Source organism: Petaurus breviceps, unplaced genomic scaffold, assembly GCF_028583685.1.
Source record: "Petaurus breviceps papuanus isolate PSGF00001 unplaced genomic scaffold, PetGlider_PUasm1.0 126, whole genome shotgun sequence".
Taxonomy (NCBI): domain Eukaryota; kingdom Metazoa; phylum Chordata; class Mammalia; order Diprotodontia; family Petauridae; genus Petaurus; species Petaurus breviceps.
In genome coordinates, this window is record NW_027185655.1 from 6716468 (window position 1) to 6743191 (window position 26724).

At 45.8% G+C, this 26724-nt stretch overlaps 1 protein-coding gene across 1 annotated transcript; it reads right to left on the reverse strand.

Moving 5' to 3' along the window:
• Positions 1-25981, reverse strand: SDAD1 (SDA1 domain containing 1). Its single transcript, XM_069092011.1, has 22 exons — positions 25709-25981; positions 19354-19458; positions 17825-17923; positions 17035-17145; positions 16294-16365; positions 16108-16208; positions 15601-15658; positions 13217-13291; positions 12530-12631; positions 11165-11234; positions 10625-10728; positions 9654-9711; positions 8250-8308; positions 6961-7037; positions 5527-5624; positions 5171-5247; positions 4075-4204; positions 2839-2933; positions 2478-2665; positions 2312-2396; positions 1524-1685; positions 1-610 (listed from the first exon to the last, which is right to left on the reverse strand). The coding sequence occupies exons 1-22, from the start codon at positions 25796-25798 to the stop codon at positions 560-562; spliced, it is 2067 nt and encodes a 688-aa protein (XP_068948112.1). The 5' UTR covers positions 25799-25981; the 3' UTR covers positions 1-559.
• Between the last annotated feature and the right edge of the window lie 743 nt (positions 25982-26724).

The following is a 26724-nucleotide window of genomic DNA, read 5'->3' on the forward strand; positions in this document are numbered from 1 at the left end:
TTATGTACAATTCAGTTTATTTTTTTTAAAAGAAAGATGTTCACCAATTATTTATTGAGGCTTGGTAAAAAAACATTTAACCCTTTGGTATGAATTACAATAATCTGCCCATATGAATGGGGGCCAGTCAACAGACTCACTGGGCAAACACAAGGCAGTTGGCCTATCATGTTAGGGCTTACACCTGCATCATCATCAGTGCCACACTATCCTGGGCTTACCAGTGAAACAGATGTCCATTGGACAAACAAATTATTTCTTTTTTTATCAATTTTTACAGATATTGATAACTTTCCATCTCCAAAGTAAAAATACTTTTAACTAATGCACCATTCTGTGCAGTTGGAGAGGGCATCCTCTCCATGGTGACCATCAGGTATGGGCATAGTGACCAGCTGCCAGGATGGGGAGGATGGGGGCTGGCTGGCTCCTGAGCTCTCTTCAGCTCCAAGAGTCTTCACCTTCCAACATACAGAGATACCCTTCCTTATGTCAAAAAGAATCCCTTGCTACTCCAAGGCAAGACTGCAAAAACGGCACTTTGTCACCCTGTGTAATGTTATTTCATTAGATTTTTCCTCTTTTTCAAAAGTGCATCCCGTAGAGCCAACTGGAAGATTAAAAAAAAAATCCAGATCAATCAAGTATGCCTCCTCTCTGTTAAAGTCCACTGCAATGCAATTATATTATTACAGAATTCTCCCTTGGGAAACTTGCCTAAAGAGTAAACAAGCAGTAACCCCACTTGCCAAGTAGCTCCTAAGATGCTGCATCTGGAAATGGGGGCTCAGTGCGTTTCCTGCCTACCTCTCCCTGCTGGGAAATAGGGAGATGTGGCACCCATCCCGCTAATGCTAACATTTACTGGCATTCTTCATTAGCCAGGAGGACCAATCGCCAGGACGCTCCCCTTCCCTCCTCACCATGCCTGGCTCACCAGCTTTCTCAGGCCCAGCCTCCTGTCCTCATATTCAGGGTCGTTCACAGAGATACCGAAGTTTCTGCAAACACCCTGAACTCATTGCTCATTTCCTGACCTCCTCATAATACCCTGAGATGGTAATACCCTAGATCTTGTCATTAATTAGTCTTCCTTCTCCGCGGGAAGTCCCTAAATTTTGTAACTTTATTCTTTGGAAACCAGTGCAGATTTTCTGGAATATTTCAAGTGAGTAACCTCGCTGTTCATCAGATACTGCCTGTGCTCGTGTGGCCAGCTGTGGAGCGGACTGGAAGCCCTGTTCTAGGTCACTGCCTTCTAACAGTCAGTGAACACATCAGTCCTTTTTCTATTTCCAGAATCCTAAAATCTGAAGGGTTGGAAGGGACTTCAGAAATCACTTAATCCAGCCCTTAAATGCCTTGGCCAAGGTCCCAAAGACACTGACCAGCAGAACGAGGCCCTGAAGTCCTGTCTCCTTGGCAGGCCGTGTGGCCTTTTCCGCTATGCCGTACAGAACTGAATTAATGGACGGTCCCGGTGAGAGCCCACAGCCGCCTGCCCAAGCACCCTCCCAACTCACCTGTTTTTCTCTGAAGGAACGTTTCGTCTTGGACCGGACGTTACGGCTGTGCCGCATCATCATGAAATTCTTCTGCTTCTTCTTTTCTTTGTTTGTAGAACTAGCGAATGGGTTCAGCTTGGTTTTCTTCTTCACAAATTCTTTCCTGTCGGTCCTCCCGGCCTATTCATACAAAAAGACGAACGACACACCCCTCTTCTCTTTTCCTATTTATTCCACACTCTTTGCCACATTTAGATGGTTGTCCCCATAACTTTCAACACTGGTATAAACATTAAGATCTACAAGCTGGGGTGGGGCAGGGGAGGGACTGTGGATAAAGCCCTGGACAAGCAAGACCCGAGTTCCAATTCTGCCTTAGACACTTGTTAGCTGTGTGACCCCGGGCAAGTCACTTGCCCTCTGGCTGCCTCAGTTTATCTTTGAAATGGGCATATTATACCTACCTCAAAGGGGATGGTATAAGGAACATAGAAGTAATATAGGTAAAGCACTTTGTAAACCTCAAATGCCTGTATAAATGTTAGGACCTAACACGGTGACTGCAAGTGCTTAATAAAGGCTTCTTCAATGCATTCATGACTATCTATAACATACGAAGCCACGTGACCCGACTTCTGCCGGCCCCGCTCTCTGAGCCCCAGAATTAGAGCCAGAAGGGCCCTGAGGCCACGTGCTCCGCTCCCCTCACTGCACAGATGTGCAGGAGGCCCAGATCCGGCCTCAGATCCAAGGGCCTCGGCTTCCCATCTGATAGCCCCCCAACCCCACCCTGCCCCAGCCCTCACCATCGCAGTGGCCAGGCGCGTCTCTTTGTCAGACTTGGGTTTTTTATGGAGATGTTCAATGTCCCTCAAGGAAAGCAACTCCCCCCTGGAAGAAAAAAGACAGGCCATGACAAAGGCCAGTGAAAACCCGCAGCCCTCCCTCTTGGGGGCAGGTGCCAGGCTTCACCTTTCTTTTTCACTGTCTATGTCAAAATTCTTCCTCTTCTGGGATTTCCCTGGGGCAGCGTCCATCTCCTTCCTCAGCTGGACCAGGCGAATTTTTTGGAAGTCCTCCTGGGTCAGGACGCGGCTGGTGCTGACCGCAGCCGCCTTGGCCTTTCGCTCCTCCACTGGCACGCTTTTAAGCTTCTCCGCCTTGTAGACACACAGACAGACAGACACGTCAAACAGGCGTGACACCCGCAGGCTCCCCCACACCAATGGTGGCTTGACCATTCATGTCTGCAGCCTTCTGCACTGACCGGCCCAGGCACAGCAGAGCCGGCCAAACAACTCAGAATGACTCTGAACAGAGTCTGAAGACCTACTATGTCCTGCTGTTCTTCATCGGAGGAGTGGTACACCTGGACCCACTCGCCATCCTCCTCGTCATCCTCACTGAGGCTGGCGCTTTCCCACCCATCTGGATGGAGAGGAACGAACGTTAGCACAAGAGGCCTGCGGTCACTCTTGGGTATCAATACTAATCAGGTGGTAAGGAGAAGGCCCTCTCCAGCCAAGGACGAGGGGCAAAGAACGGCACAAGGTTACACAACTCACACCTCTGCCTGATACTTTCATACGTGTTGTTTATGGGAAACAAACATGAAAAAACCTTTAAAGACTGAGCCTGGGCCGTCGTCTAGCTTTGGGAGCTGCCCTCGCCAGGCCCAAAAGCCTCTTTATCTTCCCAGCCCCCCCTGTCCTAGGTTCAGATGAACAGAGCTGGATCTAGTGAATGCCTTTGTGTCAAGAGAGTGGCCTAGAGCTCCTGGAGATGAAGGCAGACCCAGGTCAGGGTCCCCCAGCCAGCACATGTCAGAGATGGAACTCAAGCCCGGGGCCTCCTGCACACAAGGCCAGCCATCTACACTACATCAAATGGCTCTGAAGCAGCCTGGCATAATGGAAAGAGCAAAGTGCCTGTAGCCAGGACACCCGAGTTCGAATCCTAGGTCTGACTTTTGCTTGGTCACCTAATTTCTCTGGCAGTTGGTTTCTTCCTCCTGAATATGCAGAGTTCTATGACTCAAACTTATCTTCCCGAGTCCAAATCTGGTGCTTCACCCGCTGTGCCACCGAGCTGACCCTGAAGAGCCAGGGTCCACAAATGACCCGAAACTAACGTGGCAGCTACTTAAGTGACCCTTCATTTGTCCCTCTCCTACAAAGACAACAGGAGGCCACTCCCACCACATCACACCTTCTGGTCTGGGCATTCGATGGTCCACAAAACAGAACCTGTTTGTCCTAAGTGACCAAACAGCATGCTCTCGGGAAGGAGAACTCTCCTGGATCTAATCCAGGCACAGTTCCGTTAGCATGGTGAGGGCAGGGGACCGGAAGGAGGAAGGTCTGGGTTCAGTGTCCAGCTCAGTCCCTTAGAGGCTATCTTGGGTCACTTGGCCTCTCTGTGCCTTGGTTTCCTCATCTGTAATATGAAGTGGCTGGACTTGGTAGCCTCTGAGGGCCCAACCCTAAATCCATGAGGCCCTGAAGTATACAGGGGTCTGGAGTTCAGCTCGCTGGTCATTTCTGCACCAAATAACAATGAAGCCACTAACCTTCATCATCCTCTTCATCCGCTTCCTTGCTCTCAACATCGAGAACTTCAGCCCCTGGAATGTAATCCTTAGTGTCTAACTCGCCATATTCTTGAATTCTTGCTTCCACTGAAGCCTCTGTGGGTTTGCCCTAAAACATTTAATGATCATTAGGCATTGACAAAGCACTTATTGTACCTGCCCCCAAAGAGCTCACAAACTGAAGGGTTTTGGTTTTTTTTTTTTTTTAACAGATTTTACAGATGAGGAAACTGAGGCAGGTAGAAAAACAAAGAGAGAGGAGTCAAGGAAATCCAGAGAAAGGATCTGTGAGGAAAAGGTGGTTAACAGTGTCCAGTGCTGCCCATCTTCCTAACTCAAGGCTAGGTCCCCAGCTGACTCAAGCTAGCAGGGAGGTGTTTGGGCATTCTGCCCACACAAGGTGGGGCAGTCTCACCTTACCCATCTTATCTCGTGTTACTTCCTGGCATACAGCCCATAATCCACACACAACAAAACATGCACTGTGCTCTGGGCCCACCTTGGCATTCCCACCTCCCTGCCCTAATGAGTCACACCATTGAAATCTTACTCAACCTTTGAAGCCCAGGTCAGACACCACCATCACCACCAAGCATTCCTGATTCCTGAGGGTAACGATGCTTCCTTATTGGATGATAAATGACATACCCCTCCTTCAGACTCTAAGCCCATGAGGGCAAGGATCACACCTCATGAAGAACAGTTGTTGAACTGGCCTAAAGAGGGCTTAAGGTGACCTTGAGGTCGGTGAAATGCCTCATCTTGGCTCCCCAGCAGCCCAGAACTCTAAAGCCACAAGTCACGATTTCCTCCCCCCACTCCCAAGGGCACATGTCAACTGAAAGGTGAATTAGATGCCACTTGTCACAGTTTCCTTCTTTTTTTTTTTAAATCCATAACTTTCTTTTTTGGTTGTATTGTTGGAGAAACAAAGAAAGCTACGCTTACATACAGATGTATTTTTTCCATGGTCACTAAAATTCAAATGCAACTTTCAACATCACTTCCAAATTCATAACTACCAGGAAAAAAAAAAAACCAAAGACAAAAACTGGTCCCCACAGAGATTACTTACCCTGAATTTTTTCTGCAACATCTGTGGATTCAGGGTTCGGAAGAGCTGAATCAAGGTTCTAGCAGACATCATCACATCTATAACATCAAAGACTCCATAAAGTCACTAACACGCACCACGCTGTATGACCTTGGGCAAGTCACTCAACCCCAATTGCCCTGCCTTCCCCCCTCCAACCTCCAAAAAAGACACCCCCACCAAAACAAACAAACAAAAAAACCAGCCAGCATTGGGCTATGTGTTTGACAAAGATTATCTCAAATAAGCCCAGAATATCAACAAGAACCACCGTGTACTCAAGCAGAAATGGGCAACCTGGCAGGGCGTGTGGGCACAGGAAATAATAATCCACATACTCTTGTCTTTATGGGACTTGTATTGGGTCAGATCTTGGAGAAGGTCTTCAGTCATGGCCAGAGGGCATCGGGCCGTTATCTCTTTTATGGCATTGATTCTAAAGGAGGAAGAAAAATATGCGCGGTTGGCTTATAAGAACCAATGGCCAGCAAGGCAGGACGAGCCAGCCAGTCTTAAGAAGACAGTGCTTACTGTCACTGTTCAAGGACAGAATTTGGGAGGGGCAGAGCCTGCTCCATTACGTCCACAGAAACCTCACCATGTGGAAGTTCAGACCTGGGACTCACCCTTCACTAGTCCCCTTGACTGCTGGGACCCCTCTGAGCAGAGCGGGGAGAACCTCCATTTAGAGAGGACCCCGTGCAGCCTTCTCTTCACTGCCCAGCTGGCTGTGGAATTTTTCACCATGTGCCCTCCCTCCCCAGCTCCCTAACATCCCCACCCTCCAGCTTCCTTTTGGGCCCGGTCTTCTTCAACCAGTCAGTAAGCTCCCTGAGGGTAGGAACCGTCTTTTTCATATGCAGAAGTTACTTAATAAATGTTTATTTTTATATATATATGTACACACACACAATTTAACAGTCATTATCTGAGAGGGCCAAAGATGGAGACAGTCACCCCGTGAGGAGTCAGTGAGAGGAGGAAAAGAGTTAAATGCCATCTGGTAAGAGCCGGAGGAGTTGATTGTTATGGAAGAGACATCTCCTATGTATCCTGGGGAGGACTGTGGAGAGACCTGCCTACCTTCCCTCCTGAGCTCGGAGCTGCCATTTTTTTAACGCCAAAACTTTTAAATGTCTTTGTTTATTACAACAAATCATATCACTAGTAACTCTGATATTTGTCTACGGCTACAAGACCAGGGTTTGATACAGAGAGAGGAGACGGACCGTTAATGGCAAAGAAGGGTGGCCCAGTTTTTATCAACTGAGCCAATTAATTATTGAGAAATGTTACATTTTTAATATCTCATGAGGAAATGTCAGAACTTACTCCTCGACTGTTGTTGAATCTAACTAATAAAATAACAGTTTAAGTAGCAAACTCCAGGATGGGAATCTGCACTCGTTCTCCTGAGAATCCCTGAGGTGTTTGCAAGACAAATGCAGATTTGCCCAGGAGATCCAGGCACACAGTTGAGCTCAGAGCCCGGGCCACTGGCTGGGGGAGGGGTTTCATTCCTAACCTTGCTGTCTACAAAGGTTCGGTCCTAAACTACAGAAAACAATCATTTGACCAGACAGAAGAATGCACAAGCTAAAACAGGAATCACTGGAATAAGTGTGTAGGGTCTGTTTCATGCAGGCTATTCAGTCTGGAGAACGCAGGCTGATAATCACCAAAGCGCTGTGTCTGGTCGCCATGACAGCTGAGCCCGGCATCCTCAGACAATTGTACAACAGGGTAATTGGCCACAACCACGTGCTACTTACCCGACAGTCATAACCTCCCCAGAGTTCTTGTCGGTGACAAAATTGTTGGCCACAGTCATAAGCAAGGACTGGATAATCTGCATTAGCAACAGTTGGGAAGAAATGAAGGGAATCAGAACCATGTGCGGGAATACAAGCTTGAGCATCAGCACAAGCTATCGTCGCCAAGGGAAAGCCAACTCAGCCTTCGGGTCTGCAGCTAATCCCCCAAGAGCCACGAGGGAACAACAAAGACCAGGGGCCACTGCCCTTCAGCGTTAGGAGGCTAGTTCTAGCAGGACTCCGACTGTCAAACCAGCATCACTTTCTACTAGAAAGCAAAGCCCAGCTTCTAAGCAACCCCTCAGCTAAAGGACTCGTGGGCCACCTTCCCTCCCACCCAAGGTTACGAAGATGGAGACTCCCGAGGCACCGAAATCAATCCTTGCTCTGGGGAGATGGCTTTCGGCCTGTCTCAGACATCTAAATGACCCCCGGAAGTGGTGCTGTGGAAGGAGGGATGGATGGTGGGATGGATGGATGGAAGGATGGATGCATAGATGGAGGGATGGATGGGTGAGGAGTCAGGGGACTGGGTCTTAGGGTCAGTCCTGCCACTAACCTAACTATACAAATTTAAGCAAAACACTCCACCTCTAGGACCCAGGAACATGTAAAATCAGACAGTTGGACTAGATTACAAGGTCGTTCCCTGCTCTCAGTTTTTATGCCACTTTTCAACTGAAAAAGCAATGAACTTGGAGACGAGAAGACTTGAGTTCGGCGCCTGCCTCAGACATCTGCTGGCTCTGTCTCTAAGAGCTCTGTGCCTCAGTTTCCTCATCTGTATGGGAGGGGGGGGTAAGAGCCTTCCCATGGTCCTATGATCCTGCCCGCCATTTTTTATTGTACAGTCATTTTTTCAGTAACGTTCAGCTCTATGTGACCCCATCTTTGGTGTTTTCCTAGCAAAGATACGGGAGAGGTTTGCCATTTCCTTCTCCAACTCGTTTTATACATGAGGAAACAGAGGCAAACAGGGTTAAGTGACGTGCCCAGGGTCACACAGCTAGTGTCTGTGGCCAGATCTGGACTCAGGATGATGAGTCTTCTTGACCCCAGGTCTGGCACTCTGCCCACGGCCCCACCTACCCCTATATGCCATTATAAAGAAATAAATTTTATATATAAACTTCATAAAGCAGCAAACTTAAAAATAAATAAATAAATCCATCCTGCAGTTCTCAATCAACAGCCCTGCCTGTGCCAGCCCCAAACCAGGCAGGAAAGGTCACCAAGGTCCCACTCACCTCAGGGGGTACAAGCTGATGGGCAGCCTGGGCAGCAAAGAGAAGAATCTTTGTCACCTCTGAAACATTAAGACAGCAGAAGGTTGCATGTACTTTTTTTACTGAAATGCAAGGTTTTATCAATGCCTCAGATCACCAACAATGGTTCCAGAACCAGATGGCTCTTACAGCCCCCATGGACACGCACTTGGAAATCAGGGGGAGGCCCAGGTCTGACCCAGTTCAGAGGGGGCTGTGCTCCTTGGCAGTAGCCGATGCACACAGCCATCAGCAGGCTCTACCCGCTGCAGACATAAAACCAAGCCAGCCTGCCTTGCTCTTGAGAAGCCAACGTTCTCTGAGAGATTCCAAGGCGGATGCGCACACAGGTGCAAGGAGGCCAAAGGGAGAAACAAAGGTGGAGACATGTCTCTTCCTTGTCCTGCTTCTGATGCTGAAAGGCACAGACAAGCCCCTGGACACGTGTCACACAGGAGCGACAGAGGAGAGACACGCTAATGGGACAGAGATGACTGCTCCGGGAATCAGGAAGGCCCTGGCTCCTCCTGCCTCCAGTACAGATGGGCTACGTGGTCTGGACTAAGGACTGACTTCTGAGTGCCCTGGGCTTTCTGGGGACACGATGATCTGGAGCAGTGGACAGAGTTTCCACACTGAGAGTTCCCCAAGTCAATGAAATCACAGCCACGCAGACCAAAACAAACCCCCAAACCCCACGCCAACAGAATTCATCTCCTCGCCATGGTGTGTCCTCTGACCCTTCCCATCCCACTGGAAGTCTGTAGCCCAGCTTGGCTACCCTGGCTCTGGCCTTACCTTGCTGGGGTCCGGGCCTCCACCACACCCTGCTCTCCCTCCCATCCCTCCTCACCACCACTCCCATTTCCAGCTCCTCTCTATGTGCTGAGGTCTTTGCTCATTAGAATGGAAGCTCTTTGAAGGCAGGTCCCCTTGCCTGCTCCATCTGTACGCCCAGAGCTTGGCACGGTGCCTGGCATGTAATATTGCTTAATAAGCACTCTCTAACCTTCCCCACCTCCTTCCTTCTCCCCTTCCCCCATCGGAGCTCTCTAAAACAACTCCCTAATATAGGAACCCACTGATTCTGCCAGCCAGGAAACCACACAAAGGAATAAACCCGCTCCCTCTATCCCAGCTCTGCCTTTACGGCATCAATCACCTGCAGGAAATCAATGAACTTCTTCTATGATTAAATTTGCCCCCGAGCCACAATCAATAGGACGGTCTCTGAGGGCCCTCCCAGCTCTAACGAAATCCTATGACTGTGCCTTCTGTTCTAGAGAACATTTCACTTCTGATCAATGAAGCCAAAGCAAGAGGCTCTAAATAGGTCTTCTAATATCGTCCCCAAGATCAATGAGACAACAGAGGACGGTGGCTTACCTCTCTGATGGGGCTGGAGGAACCGCTGTATGAAGGGATAGAAGTTAAAAAGGAAGAGCTGTGGAGAAGGAGATGGGATTTCATGTTAATATCCACACAAAAATCAGAATTTTACTTGGAAATAAAAATGTTCATCCTGCTATCTCTATTTTCTTTGCCTTAGGGATCAAAATAAAAATGCAACGCATCAATGGGGGCCCCTTGGTATTCTTAAATTCCGATCTTTCTCAAAGTAGGAAGACTCCAACATGCAATTCTAAGAATGATTCCCCACCAGGCAGTGCTGGGCCTTGTATTTGGTAAAGAAGCCTGTGCTGTGTGAATAAGTCTAAGGTCAATCTTCTGAACTTCCCAATCTGGCCTGCCATGCTCCTACAACCCCGGATCTCTAGAAATTACCGCCAGAGAAAAGCTTTGATGCCCTTGCGTCCCAAGGAGAGACTTTCTGACAAAGTGAATTCCCAAATCACCCCTGGGACTAAGCAGGAACTTCCCATCTATAGACTATCCACTTAGCTTCCTGCCTGTGTCCTTGGCTTCTGTTCAGAGCTGGCTGTAGTGTGGAGGCCCTTTTTCTGCCATGTGGCCTCCTTTCAGAGCCAATGGCATAAAATGTGGGGGATGGGACTGTGAAGAATGACCGGTTCAAATCCCTCTCTGTGTGACTGAGTCAATTCCTCTCCCCAGACCCCAATTTCCCCGCCTGTAAGTGGAGACAGGATTAGATTCCTCCTTCTGGCTCTAAATCTGAGACCCATGTCTGAAGCTGGAGTGACCCCTACTCCTTTTTGGTGATCCATTCTTTCCAGAACCCACAGAACCAAAGAGCAGTCTGAGATTGCAACTGGGCTGGATCTAGGATCCCACTGTCAGAATCAACCCGCCAGTATCCTTTGTCTGAGTCTGCTGACATCCCGAACCCATTTCACTACCTCTTATTAAAAAAAAAAAATTCACAAAAGGCTTCAAACCTCATGAATTCCCACTAATCTGGAGATAAGGTCCATGAGCATCATCTTGACTTCAAATCTCTCTTTTGAGTTTTCCAGCTGCTTCAGAAGCTTCTCTGCAAAATCTGTGACACAGAGAACCGGTGTAGTGACCAATCATGGGCACAAAGGCTGCTTGCCAGGACGGAATGAGGCAAGGGCAAAGAGGGGTAAGACAGTGGTTCAGATGCATCCACGAGTCAGAATCCTGACGCCAAGGCTCGGAAAAAATAGAGTAATGTGAAATGAGGCAGACAGACAGAATCACCTATCTACACGTTTGCAGCTTCTGAAAAAATAAAATGAAATCCAGGGGATCAAGTGATTTCAGAAGTGCAGGCTTTAACACCGAAAGGAAAGACTGATTGATCTGCACTGCATCTAGGGAGCAAATATCCACCCACGTTTAGATAGGGAATGCACCAGCAGAGAAGCCGTCTGCCATCTGAGCTTCATGAGACGAGCCGGGTAGGGTCTATCGGCCACGCACAGTAACAGACCTGGAAGGCCGTGTTTCAATACCTTGGGGGTCGTGAATCAAATGAATGGCTGAGAAATTAAAGACCTCTGGCTTCTTCTTCTTCTTTTGTTTCTGAAAGAAAAAAGAGTGGTATTTAGCCCCATGAATCAATCTGCTATCAATGCCCACTGCAGAAGCAGAACTGCTCAGGGCACAGCCAACATCGCTATGTGATGTCAAGTTCCAAACCATAAAATCCCTCAAACCATCCCTAAGATCTGCTATGGAAGGCTCTGCTCTGCTAAGGCTCTGACAATGCAGACCTCCTGGACAGCCTACCTCCAGCTAAGACCAAGGTGAGCCCGGGGCATGATGGGCTCCGACAATGAGAAAAAGCACTGTGAAGTTTAATTCTGCAACTACACTGGGAAAAACATACCTGGGGGGTGTCAGAAGGGGGCATGGAAACAAACAGGGGAATGCCATCACCAACTTTAAAGGTGACATGCATTCTTTTAACTTGATACATCTGTCTTTAAAAAAAGCAAATTGTACAAAAGTCCACACTTTGTGTGTGTGTGTGTGTATATATATATATATTTTAAATTGCACAAGAGCCCCCGGTTTCTAATAAGATGCTTTTTCATTCTACTTTATACACAGAAAATGTTTGTGTTTGTTGATGATTTAGGTTCATGCACAGAAAACAAACTGTCAACAACAGGTCTGTGGTTTTAAACCAAATCTTTGAAGTTCTCAGTTATATTCCTTCTACTTGTTGATGGTTAAGTTCCTAACTTTAAAAAGCAAGATACACAATGCTTCACAGGGAGTGGTACGAAATGTGCACATGAAGAAGAAAACGGAATAAAATGACGACCAACCAATGTTAAACACCCCTGTCTGGGCTGTCTCCTGTCAGCCAGCATGGCGCAGTGAGGCGGTGCTGGAGGCCGGGCCTGGAGACAGGAAGACTCATCTTCCTGAGTTCAAATCTGGCCTGGGACCCCAGCAGGACACTTAACCCTGACGGCCTCAGTCTCCTCATCTTGAGAAGGAAATGGCAAACCACCCCCAGAAAACCCTCAAAGCAGGCCACAACTGAAAACTGACCGGCCCAACCAAAAAGAATGAGACTTTTCTTTGTCCATCCTTAATTACAAGCACAGGTCTTCTTGGCCCAAGAATGGGAGGCCTACTTGAATGAAGTCATAGAATATGCCGGAGTGAAGTCGCCTTCATTCATCAGAAAAGTTCAGATTTGTCCTATGCCCACATGTTGGTTTTTCCTTTTACTATAATTTTTTTTTACATCTTCTTTGATTAGAAAAAAAATTAACCAAGTATTTTGTAGCAGGGGTTTCCCCCAGATTCTGCATCATTTCCGCCATGTATAAATGTCACCTCACCCCCCAAGCGGGCCTTACTTTCAAGACTTTCATGGCCTTTTCCAATTTCTTTTTGTGTTTGGAGCTTTTCTTTCCTGTGGCATATTTGACAAGCAAATCTCTTGCTGTGGGCCCATCATCCTAAAGAAAAAAATGACCAAAGTACAATTCAGAGTAAGACAAATGCCCACAGAAGCAACTGCTGTCTCCTCCTCTCCAGCTCACCCTCCACCCCCTAAGCAAACCCAGAATTTCCTTCCAGAGCTATCGGGTTACACCCTTCTTCCTTACCTTTCTCAATGCAGCCAGTTGTAATGACATCCCCTCCACAACCCCACCTCATGTTATGGAGAATCCTGGCCAGAAACTATAGTTTCAAGCCCCAGAGTACAACCAAAGCAGGCCCATTTTACCGATCAGAAAGACAACCATTTGGCACAAACAAGACATTCTAAATATGCCGCCAATGTTAAAGGGCAGCCGTGTAAGAAGGCTCTAACACAAAGCTGTCCCACACCCCACCCTCACTGATGACGGCATTCTTCTGGAGCTGAATGTCGCTTGCACCAGTCGACAGCCTCAAGCTTTGGGGCCTGACTGACCGTAAGCAAACAGGCCTTTTACAGACCCAGGCGTCTTGAGGAACTCTGCTGGGACGTGACCCTCAAGGGAGGAGCGGCAGATTCTGGAGACCACACCTCCCCAGTGGGAGAGGGAGCAACCAACCTCAGACTCTGAATCACTGTCCTGTTTCTCATCTTCATCTTTACCAAGGAAGAATTTTAAACCAGCAACGAGTATCTGAAGAGCAAAAAGGCGGGGAAATGCATTTGAGATGGTCCCGGAAACGGCAGACAAGCAATCATGGTGTCAAGAATGGGGAAAGCCAGGGGTACAACCAGTGTAGCAATCAAAGGTCAGCAGGGTTCCATTTAATTTTTAAAAACAGAGTGTTGTCCTCACTCTCTTCTCCTACCAGCTTGCAATCTCACTTGTGGGTTTTTTTGGTGAGGCAATCTGGGTTAAGTGACTTGCCTAGGGTCACACAGCTAGAACTCGGGTCCTCCTGACTTCAGGGCCAATGCTCTATCCACTGTGCCACCTAACTGCCCCAGCTTTCAATCTCTTAAAATAAAGAATGAAAAACACAAGAAACAATTCATCAAAACTAACCAAATCATCAGCTCAGTTAGACGCAACAATCTATGGAAGAAATTTCATTTCCCCACTTCTTATCTTGGGCCAAACTAAGCTTCCCTCCTAAGTACTGACTTATAGACAAAAATGGCTGAAATGCCTAATCCACAAATTAAGCCTCCAAGTATGACCATTCCTTGTTCACTTATTAACTAAGCCACTCCATGAGGCTCTTTCAGGACACAGCATACTTGTCTGAATATAGCTCACCCTTTCCCCACCAAATCTGGCATCACACAAACTCTCAGGGACACAAATTCTCCTACTTCCTGATGATCATAAAAAAATCCTATTAATGACAAAATGTCAAGGGATGTCTCGTTATAGTCAGCCGGGAAGAAAAAAGAAAGCTAAGTAAAGAAAAAAGCTAAAAGAATCTAAAAACAAAGCTCTCTCTCATTTGGAAGCTTAACCCATTTTCATGAGCGATGACTTGGTGCACCAACTATAAATTCTCCCTCTCGAGAACTCATTTGAGGGGTAACAGGCAGCTATGTGGCACTGTGGGTAGAGTGCTGGACCTGACGTAAGGAAGACCTGAGTGCAAACCTGGCCCCAGGCAGGAGCTGTGGGACCCTGGGCAAGTCACTTCATCTCTGTCTGTTGTGATCATCTTCATAACACCCACTTTCCAGTGTGGTTGAGGATAAAATGAGATGAAATACTTGTAAGGTGTTTCACAAGCCTTAAAGAGCTATGGAAAAGTTAGTTATTATTATGGTTACAATTACAAAGAGAGAGCATAGCAGTGAGGGTCTACACAATGTCTGGTTTCATATCCCCCTACAGTACAGACTCAACTGTTAGAAGAAATATTAGAACCAAATTCAGGACGCTTTTACTACAACAGTATACAAAATCAGGACCTATTTACTACAACCATGCAAACCGTGTGTTCTAACGGTATTACAAAACAGTATTTTTTGGTTTCTTTCTAGCATGTCTCAAGTTGGACGGCTGCTTAAAGAATACAGGTGGCTTCGTTAGAAAATAAGCTCCTGATAGATGGTCAAATGAGCTAAATGGACAATTTTCAGAGGGAGAAATCCAAGCTACGAACAGCCATATGGAAAAATGCTCTACCACACTAATAACAGAGAAAAGGACATGTAAGCAAAGGAAAGGCTGCCCCTCCTCACGTGCCTGAGACTGGCAAAGATGACAAAGGGGAAAACGCCAAATGCTGAAACTTCCTATCTTTCTGGGAAAACTGTGAGTGGGGCTGGAACTCCTTCAGTCATTCTAGGAAAAAAAATCTGGAAACATGTTCAACGAGTTATTGAACCATGCGTACCCTCTGACCCAACAAGACCATTACTAGGCCTATCCCCAAAGGAAATCCAAAAAAGAGGGGAAAGACTTATATGTTTCAAAATAAAGCACCTCTTTTTTTGGTGGCAAAGACACTGGAAACTGAATGAAATAAAGTATATGAATGTAATGGAATGTATTTTATACGGCATAAAAATGGTGAAACAGTTCACTTCAGAGAAAATTGGAGAAAACTTGTAATGAACTGATACTGAGTGAAACTAGTAGAACCACGAGACATTTAAAGACAAACAATTCTGAAAGACTTAATTAAGCACTTTTGATCAAAATGTCCAGATAGGATTCCACAAGATTCATCACAAAAGACATCTTCACTCAGGGGTCAGACTGAGACATATATTTTTTGGACATGGCCAAGGTGGGAGTTTGTCTTGCTTCACGATGAGTATCTGTTGTAAGGGCTTTGTTTTTTATTTTTCAAATGGGAGGAAGATAGAAAATTGTTGAAAGAAAAATAAATTGTTAGTTGAAAGCTGCCGTCTTCCAAACACCCCCTGTGCTTGAAACCCTGTGTGAATGGAAGGGAAACAACACAAAAACCCATCAGAAATATTCCCTGCAGTTTCACATAAGAGTCTCACCTTAGTCACCTTAGAAAAGCATGCAGTTGTGATCACATTGACAGTTTTGGTATCATTCCTGTAAGAAAATATTCTCTGTCAAAAACCACACGGAAAATGTTCACGGGCATCTAGTTCTTTCTTTTTCCTGCACACAGTAGCATGCTACAAACCGATCAAAGAGAATAAGGGGTGTGTGTGCGTGTGCAAGAAGTTTAAATGGGAGCATTTAGAGGCCAATGTTTAAAGAAAGCAGCATAGTAGTGAGGGACGCCCCACACCGTGGACCAGCTCAAAGGAGACTCAAAGTATTCCTTGTCTAAGACATTCTATGACAATCCTTAGTTAGAAAAATTATAATGTTCACCAAGATTTTTTTTTAATGTTTTCACCTTCTGGCTCAATCAGGAACTAAACTGTAGGGGAAAGTTTGAAATAATGAAACGAGGCTCTCTAGGCATTCCGTGTGAGTAGCAAAGCTGGTTTGGGGGCAGATGGGGGCTTGTTTGTAAGACGCTCCCTCCTCACCAGATGTTTCTCTTGTACAGCTCAATCATCACATCCAGAGAGATTTTGGCAGCCGTGGCATTGCTGTCTCTTAACATGGTGTACATGAAGTTCTGCAGCACCTTGAATGGAAAGAGAAGCCCAGAGCATCAGGATGGGCCGGCAGCCCTGGGCGTCACAGAAAGCCCAAAGCAGGATGGTACTCACAACGTTCACTTTATTGTTCTTGTGTTTGGCATTAATATTCTTGATATCAGTCACAATATGAATATACAAAGTCTGAGGAAAGAAAAAAAAATAATTCCCATTTAAAGGCCTTAAGAACAAATATGATTTCTCAACACATTCAATCGTTAGCATGTTGAATGACTCAAGGATATCATCTATCTTCCCCCTTAGAAAGGCCAAGACTTCCCACAGCATTCAGGGCCATATCTTGATCTATATCTGGCCACTGGACCCAGACGGCTCCAGAGGAGAAAGTGGGGCTGCTGATTTTGCACAGCCTTCACTCAATTAAATCCAATTCACTTGAAAGTCATGGCATGACCTTCCTGATGTATGGTCCTCTTCGAAAACGAAGGACAAACAACATTAATTATTATTTTGTTTTGTTTTGTGTCTGACTCTACATGACCCTACTTGGGGTTTTCTTGGCAGACACTTGCCATTTCCTTCTCCAGCTCCTTTGACAGATAAGGAAACTGAGGCAAATAGGATTAAATGACTTTCTCGGGGTCACACGGCTAGGAAGTATCTGAGGCCAGATTTGAGTTTAGGTCTTCCTGACTCCAGTGGACTCTGTCCACTGCACTACCTAGCCACCCCACATTATTTATATGAAAAGGGGAAATACCACTCATTTAAAGAACACAAAGCCCCTCAAAGCACTCCACAAATGTTACTGATTGTTAGGAGACCACTTGTCCCAATTACTCTGCTCCCCACCTTTCGCAGAAGCTTGTCATGGCAACGCAGGAGTTCAAAGAACAGCTCTAACAAACTGGTTGGATTGATGAGATTCCTGTTTCTCAGCAACATCAAAGCTTTGCAAAATGTCTGAGGAAAGAGAGAACAAGTGGACTCTACTTTGACACCTGAGACCCTAAGGCACTGCCAGGCCCAGGGCTGGGGGTGTGACTGAAAGACTGAGGAGAGAGAGCCAGCATCTAAGGCAGGCCCTGGATCAGCAGCCGGCTGACCTGCTCTGCACGATCATCTATGACTCGACAGCCCTGGTGGGCTTCCTAGGGCTAAGCTTACAACAGGTCTTCTGATGGGGGTTCTCACTATGGGCCAAATGAAAGCAGGAAAACCCAGCAACAGGCTAGATGAAAGAAATAGAGGCCTGAATAATGCAGACAACTGTAACTGTGCCCGTTGGGGCAGAACCCACAGCACCTGGCTACTGACTGATAAAGGAAGGAAGGTGGAAGATTCTGCATTAGATGGACGTGATCTCAGTAAAGTAGGCCAGCTGCTGAGAGAGAAGGAAGCAGAGATGGGCCCGAGGATGTGAGTCCTGATGAAACAGCAGGCCCTCTACACGTACAAGGCCATTCTCCTAAGGGAGAAAGGAGCTGGGGCATTCTGCTACAAACTCCTACAAGGCCTCCTGCCCTAAGTTTTAAGATCAGCATGGACACTCCCCCTTTTAAGAAGTTCAGATTAGGCCAAAAACAAAAAACCCCGAAGAAGAAACAGAATATAACTTTATTAATCCAAGCCCCGATCTCACCATTCGAAGACCTGCATCCAAGACCGTGTGGTTGTAAGAAAGAAGCTCCTTCAGCTGTTGGGGGAAGTCAACCAGATGTTCTGGATAACAGTGGCCAATCTGTAACACAGCAGACACTCTTATGAATCTGGATCAGTGTGAGGGTGGACCTTTCTTTTAAAATTAATTAAATTTTAGTTTTCAACATTCATTTCCACATGATTTTGAGTTCCAAATTTTCTCTCCATCTCTCCCCTTCCCCCCAACCCTGAGACAGGAAGCATTCTGATCACCCCTCCCCCCTATCATCCCCGGTTCCTTCCCCTCCACTTACCTTCCTATAGGGTAAGTCAGAGGGTGGGTCTTAAAGCTATATTTTAAAACATCAACAGAAGTCAACCCCCTTTCCCTCTACTCATTGTTGCTGCTGTTTTCCCCCTAAAATGTGTTTTACGGGTCACTGTGTTGCTAAGGCAAAGGGTCACCTAAGCACAATTTCTTCCTTCCCTTCCCTCCCCTTCCCTCCCCCTCCCTCCCTTCCTTCCATCCTCCCTCCCTCCCTTCCTTTTAGCATTACAATGAAATGTTTATTGGGTCATCTCCAAATTAATCTTAAATTCTGTGCCTTCACTCAATGATCATTAAGATTTAATTTTTTTTTAAAGAACAGGAATGGCAAGTGGTACAATTATAATTGTACTCTCAAACCAAATGCCTGCCATTTTGTTTAAGTCTCCATAATTGATCCTAACACCTGCGCTTTACAATGTTTTACATACTTTCCAAATGTCTCTCCTGCTTCTATGAAGAGGCTTACTCTGTTCTAAAACCTAGACCTCCTAATATCTTAAGCACAATTTTCAATGGAGCCCCTTTGGTTAAGCAGAACTTGCAGCACAGCTGGGGTCCCCACAAGCAGATACAAGGAAGATAAAGGGAAGCAGGGACTCCCTTGCTTCAAGCCTAATGGACAACAGTTTTCACAAAGGAAATATCACTGCATCTAAGCTGGTGTCTATGTTGGTAACGAGCCTCTGTGGACTTAGCTAAGGTAAGCTGGGCCTGGGACAAGTCATGGCAGGCTGAAGCTCAAAGACTCGTCTACTACAAGGGTGTGTGCCCCAGTGGCACAACCTTGAGAACCCTGGATGGATCACCCCTCCCAGATGAATTCTGGGACATGGGCAAGAGCCTGTGCTTATTCTGATCCACAAAATCTACCCAGAAAAAAAGGAAAGCAAGAATGTTCTGATCTGGCACGCTCTATAATAAAGTGCTCCATTAACATTTTCAGAGACAACATGGGAAGACACAAGAGATTACAATGAAGCCAACAGCTTAGGTCTTGACTGGTTTCTATTTCAGTTACCAAGCAGCAATGGAGCTGATGGTATTCTTATATAAAGCTGAAAAAAAGTTGTTAAGCATATCATTTTTAAGTGCAGGTCCAGCTACTGGCACAACTTTGAAGCCGTACATAGGAAAAAACCATATGGTGGGTGAGAGATCCCTAACAGAAACAAGTGTGTCTTCAAGGGGCGCCATCTTACCTGAGCCAAGAACATCACCAATTCAGCCAGTTCTTTGCTGGGTTTATTCGGTTGTAACTTGAAAATTTCCACATTGGACTTGTAGTGATTATATTGCTGCATAAACTAGAGAAAAATAACATATAAACTCATGAAATGTCATTACAGTATCAGAAAAAAACAATACTAGAAATATCTTGTTGTAAAAAAGAAAATTATAGCAAAATAATCTGGAATAACTCCACATTCTCCAGTTTTTTAAATTCTTAAGTGTGTAGTCTTCACATTTAAATACAAATTTTATATAAGCAATATAAGAGAATATTTCTTTAGAATTCTTAGGAATTTTTAAACTCTCTCCAAGGCAATAGTGATCCATTAACTACCTTCTCTTTAAGTTCAAGCATCTAACCAGTTATGAATCTATGTAACTCAGGGGTTCTAAGCAAATGTTAAAGCATTATGTTATTCTTCTTAATCTTTTTTTTTAATGTCATGGATCCCATTAACAGTCTGGTGAAGCCTGAGACCCTTTATGAGAATAATGGTTTTAAATGAAGAAAATGAAATACGTAGGATCTCAAAGAAAACGAGTTATTCTGAAATACAATTATCACAATTTTTCAAAACAAAACACACATCTTCACAGACGCCATGTAAAACCACCTGAAAGTCCAGCCCGCACATCCCCATCTTATCCTTGAGACTATCAAGAGATATTTTATCAAACGCCTTGCTAGAATACACCTAGTGATATTATGTCTGAGAAGACAATAAGGTTCTCTGGCATGACTTCTTGAGAAGTCTATACCCATTTGCAATAATTATCATTTCCTTTTTAAGCATTTAGCTACAAAAATACAAGTGAGCTTCTGACCTTGCGACTTCTGTCAATGGCACCACAACTCATCCAGTCTCCTGGGTTTGAAACCTTGGTGTTGTTTTGGACTTTTCCTTCCTCTTCCTCATCACCAACACTCAGGTCTTTTCACTACTCTCTCCTCTTCCCATGGATACCACTCTAATACAGACCTTATTTCTGCTTGTTTGGATTAGTTTACAAGAACCTTCTAAGAAGTATTCTTCTCCCTTCCACCCCAAACAATCCATTCTTCAAACATCTGGTGAATCTTTCTTCCCGTTCTGGTCGTGCTATTTCTCTGCCCCACACCCTTCCATGGTGCCTCTTACTGTCTACAAAACACAGTGAAGACCCTACACTTGCCAGATGAGATTACTCACCAGCATGAGACTTGTTCCATGCTTTCTGCCCTCAGGTACTTTATCATGTTACTTCCAGAACCTTGAAGATCAGTCACCACCTTTAAAATCCACCTCAAACGTCACTTTCTCACGGAGCCTTCCTTGAGCCAACCCACCCCTTCTCTCTCCATTCTGGGTCCCCATTGTGGGCCATCTCCAGTCGTCCTGATCTATATCCTGCCACTAGACTCAGATGGCTCCAGAGGAGAAAGTGAGGCAGGTGACTATGTACAGCCCCCCTCACTTAAATCCAATTCACTTGCGAGTCATGGCATCATCTTCCTGGTGGCATGGTCCTCTTCTTCAAGAAGGTAGGACAAACAACGGCTCTTGCACTCCACTAGATATCCCAGATCACTCTGCACCTCTCCAACCCGCTCATCTGCCATTACTTGGCGTTGTATTTGTTTGTCAGGATATATACCATGATTTCAGAAGGAAAAAAAAACAAGTGACCCAAAAGGCAATGGAAAGAAATGGTAGGAATGAGTAATTTGCAACACATTACCAATACTGACTTACCCACAAAAAGTGACATAGAAGACATTGTCAAGGACACGTATCACCCCAGAAGTCGCGTAGCAAGAGTGAAACACAGAGGCCAGTGCCCAAGGGTTGCACTGATAATCATGAAATATTACATAAACCAGAAGGTCTCCAGGACACTGGACAGATCCACATTGGAGGATTTCAATGAAGACAGAGACAAGAACGAGAGGCAAGGTGTCCCCCCTCACACTGTGGGACAGCTGAAAAATAGCACATCCGGGTATCTTATCTAAAATTCAGTGCTCTTTATATAGCAAATGCTTTAAAATGTTTAATGAACCGAATTTTTACACAAAACTTTTACAGCAAAAGACCATTAGGTTATTGGGAGAAGAGAGAGAAGATTCCATCTCTAAAAATGTACAAATTGTAAAGCAATGAGGTGAGTTGGGCTGGAGTGAGTCATGGTGCTTTGGTGTGATTTATGAGTAAATAAAAAGAGGTGAAGGTCAAGGGAGAAAAAAGGAAATATTTTTAAAAACTGTTTTCCCCAGCCTTCCATATGTCCATATCAAACATGATAATTTTATAAGCAAACCAAATTAACTGATAGATTAAAAAAATGATTTTAGGGATAATGAACTAGTGCTTTGAAAAAAAAAAAAGCACTGCATTTGTTCTAATTCTCCCCCCAAACTTTTCTGTTCTCCAATGTTTCCGGAAATTCTATGTCTCACCAGTCACTCTCAATGGTGGGCTTGAGTCACTATACAATGCTGTTTTTCTGGAACTTTACATTAATTAACACCATGAGAACACAATCTGCAATTGTATAGAATTTTAAGGTTTTTTTTCTGTTTGTGTGATTTAAAGGCTAGGCCTCCTTATCACTGGCCAATCCCTGGCCTCCAAGGAGCTGAGATCCCAAATGTGAATTACCAGATCTGGCTGAGAAGCGACAGTACAGTATTGTATTTGATCCTTACAATAATCAAATAAAATGGGCAGGACAAGCATCACTAATCCTAGTTTCTGAATTAAGACAGCAAATACAAAGGATAAAGGACGGCAAAGCTGAAAGGCTGACAAAAAACCTGGTCCTCTTGACTTTTAGCACAAACCAAACACGGCAAGGCTCATCTCCATTAGAGGCAGATTTGGTGATGCCCTGGAGAAAGCACTGGACCTAGAGTCCGAAAGACCTGAGTTCTAATCCATGGCAGATACCAGCTATATAACCTTGGGCAAATCTCACCACTTTGTTGGGTGTTCAGTTGTTTTGGTCATATCCAATTCTTCATGACCCCATCTGAAGTTTTCTTGGCAAGGATACCGGAGTGGTTTGCCATTTCCTTCCCCTCACTCATTTTACAGATGAGGAAAGTGAGGCAAACACGGTTAAGTGACTTGCCCAGGGTCATACTGCTAGTAGGTGTCTGAGGCCAGATTTGACCCCAGGAAGATGAGTCTTTCTGATCTAAACTAACCCTACTTTCAGTTAAATGAAATGTAATCTGCCTTAGCGTCCTCAACTATAAATTGGGGCTGACAGCCCATCCCTTAGAGGCTTATTGTGAAGACCCAACGAGATCATATTTGTAATGCACTACCTAAATACCAGTCATTATTATGATCACCAGATCATCCTTTCATTCACAACAGGAATGATGTCAAGATCCCAGACTCTCAGAAAGGAACACCTTGGAGGACGGGGCCCAACCGTCACACGGACAAGAATCACAGGCAGGACCAACAAGTGGCCACCAGGCTTTGTTAAAGATCACCCGTGAGCAACGGGGGCTCTGCCCACCCCAAAACTGGTGGGGCTGCACGATGGGTTGTGGAGGAGCCGTCTCAAAGAATTCAGCGTCAGACCACCTCCAATCCAAGCACAGGCATTTACTGAGATCGACGCCTCTCACGAAGAGGGCTAAGTTCCAAGAGGAACCAGCAGCTTTAGAGAGAGCGAGATGGATTTTTATAGGGCAAAGATGCTGGTTACACAATCAAAATGTACACAGACTATAGGAATATGATTAATATTAAAAGGGCAGGAGGGGTTTGTTAAGGAATTAGGTAATGGAGGAGGGGTCCCATCTATGGTTCAGGGGTTAAGCATTCTGGTCATGCTGCCCTCCAACTGGCTAGCTATTGTGGTCCTGTCTGGTTAAGACAGATAGTTCGGTATTGTGGTCCTGTCTTGGGCTAGAGGGGTGATGTGAGTACAAGCACACACCTATTTCTGTGGGAATGGGACTGGGGGCAGTGACTAGGTGGAGGCAATGGCTGGGATCCCATCACATGCACACGCCTGCTATTCTGTGAGAACCATGAATTCAAGGACACACCTGTTATTCCAGCGAGCAGTGAGGCATATAGGAAGAAGTTAGGAGACTGTTGGAGGGGGGTTAGGTAGGTACAGTGGGCCTGCTGTTCACGAGGCCGGGCCCATAATGAAATTAGAATATTGGGGCAGCTTTATTAGGATTCTATCAAGGGCACCCACCACCTCCCGATCAGCCCCTTCCATTCTGGAACAACTCTAATTCTACAATGTTTCTCAGTCACATGCCACAAACCTTTATTGTCACGAGAGCATTTTGCTCCAGAAGCATCTAAATTAAACAAAACTGGGGAAGGGACACAATCTGAAAGTAAAGGGATGTTACAAACTGACAAAATTATAGCATTCTAGGGCTCAGAATCACCCAATCCAACACTCTCATTTTATGAAGGATAGGCCTGAGGCCCAGAGAAGTTAACACACTTTCCCACAGTCACACATCAAGTTATAGCAGAGATGGGACCAGACCCCAGCCTGTTTCCAACTACCCACTCCAATTCAGTCTCTACAATACCCTGACTTCTGGTGTATGAAGGTCAACAGAAAGAGTAGTAAATTGTCATCAAGGGACAAGCTGTGATATATTAGAAAGGACACCAGTTTGGAAGTCAAAACATCAGTATTTGCCCTGAGTTACATGCCATACTGCATGAACAGAATTTATATATCAGTATGGTATGGCGGACAGGGCACTGGACTTGGAGTCGGAAAGGCCTTGTGCACTGTGCCAAGTGATGGGTCCTAAGTACAAAAATAAATTGGAATGATTAAAAAGAAGGTGCCACTTCTGCACTGTACCAAGTGATGGGTCCTAAGTACAAAAACAAATTGGAATGATTAAAAAGAAGGTGCCACTTCTGAAATGCAATCCAGCCTATACTTCACTGTAATCTGGCCAACCCTGGCACCTCTACTTCAAACATCTAAAGCTTAACTTTAACTACAAAGAAGTCTTCCTTTAGTATAGACTAAGTAAGACCGTCCTTCTTCAGTATTTACACAGGTTCCTACTTGTGATCTGGGGGGACAACCACAGCAAATCTCACCCCTCTTTTACAGAACAGCCCTTTAGACAATTGAGACACTATCACAGTCCTGTCCCTCTTCCCTTGAGAGTAAAGCCTGAGCTATCATATCCTCTCTCATCTACACCCCATCCACAGGATCTATCAAATACCAGAACATTCAGAGGCTTATTTAATATTTGGTGAATACTGTTAACACTGAGAAACAGGAAATAGGGACTGAGATCTAAAGAGCTGTGTGCCTTTGGACAAGTCATTTTCCTTCTCTGGCCCTCAGTTTCCTCATGTGTAAAATGAGGACCCAAAAAAGACTAGTATTTAGGTAGTGCTTTACAAATTCGATCTCATTGGATCTTCTCAATAAGCCTGTAAGGGAGGGGCTGTCATTAGCCCCAATTTACAGTTGAGGAAACTAAGGCAGATTACATTTCATTTAACTGAAAGTGGGGTTAGTTTAGGTCAGAAAGAGTTGTCTTCCTGAGATCAAATCTGGCCTCAGACAGTGTGTGTGTGTGACTCTGGGCAAGTCACTTAACCCTGTTTGCCTCAGTTTTCTCATCTGTAAAATGAGCTGGAGGAAGAAATGACAAACCATTCCAGTTTCTATCAGAGTCTCATAACCTGAATGAAATTACAAAATGTATTTCTTATTGTATCCAATATAATTGACTTCTTTTGTAATCCTCTGTGTTGGACCTCATGCCTTTAAAAACATGCCCCTGACCAGGGTGTCCACAGGTTTCACCAGACTGTGGGGACTGTCAGGTCTTTTTCTGCACTTAAAGATCGCCTGATGATTGACTGTATTTGGGGGGGGGGGTAGTGAGGTGGGGTGTATAGGAAGTAGGAAAGAAAACCCTAGAGGCAAAGCGCCCGGTTCCAGTCCTGCCTGATGTTTGTGTCTGCCTGTGAGACTGCGGGATGTCCCCTAACCACCTCGGGCCTCAGGTTCCCCATCTGCAAAATGAAGGCAGGCGGCCCGAGGTCTCTCCGGGCTCTGGACGCGGGACCCCCTCAGGTTCCTAAGGCTGAGGCCCTTTCGCAGCCTGTGATCGCACCCCGGCGCCTGAGGCAGCGGGAGCCTGATACAATGTAGCCAAGGATGCGGGGGGCCCCTCCCCCCGCGGCTCCTGCCTGGGGGGGGGGGGGGCGCGGCACAGGCCAGGGGCGGGGCGGGCGTCTTTCTCCCGAGGGACCCGGGGGCTTTCCCTCCCCCGCCCTCCGCCCGTCCCGGGGCCCCCGGCTCCGGACCCACCTCCTCCACGTAGGCCGAGGGGTCCCGCTTGATCAGGTTCTGCAGCTGCGGCAGGTTGCTGGGCAGCTTGTTATTGTTTCTTCCGGACATGGCGGCGGCCGGGGAGATCCGTCCTCCTCGCCCTCGGACCGACACCGGCTCTTCACCGAGCGGGACCCAAAGCCTCACTTCCGGTAACCGGTGCCGCCGTCGGCTGGGCCCGGAAAAACCACGTGGGGCGGCCTGTGGGCGGCGCCATCTTTCTTTTCGTCATCTGCAGACTACGGGGAGTCCCGAGGGCCAAACTCCCTTTCCCTGATTGCGCAGCTCGGGAGTTGCAGTTCCTCCAGGGAGGAGGGGGCGGGGGGGGGCGGTAAAAGCACTTCGCTGTTTGTTTATACCGAGAACTGCGGAGACGTATGAAGGAACCGCGGACATTCAGAATCAAAGAGAATTAATTAAGCGTCAATTAGGGTCGGGGAATTGGGCTGGAGGTGCGCAGAAGCAAAGGCACACAGCCCTTGTCCTCCTCAGCTTCTTTAACTGGGTCAAAAGTCGCAGGAACTAAACGCTTGACAATTGCAAACATAAAATTTAATGTAAAAAAAGGTTGCACGGAGTAAACGCTTGACACTTGCAAAACATAAGATTTAATTTAAAAAAAGGTTGCACGGAGTAAACGCTTGACACTTGCAAAACAAAATTTAATTTAAAAAAACGTTGCACGGAGTAAACGCTTGACAATTGCAAACATAAAATTTAATTTAAAAAAAGGTTGCACGGACTAAATGCTGGACAATTGCAAAACATAAAATTTAATTTAAAAACGTTACAAGGACTAACTGCTTGAAACTGAAAAGATTAAAAAATTTAAAGTTGCAGGAACTAAATGCTTGATAATTGCAAAAAAAAAAGGTAAAAATTCATTAAAAAAACTTGTGGAGAGGTCAAGCAGGACAAGGACAGAAAAAAGTCATGGGATGAAGCTTTAAAATCGAGACAACCCATACGGTCTAAAAAAATGAGGAAATGCTTCT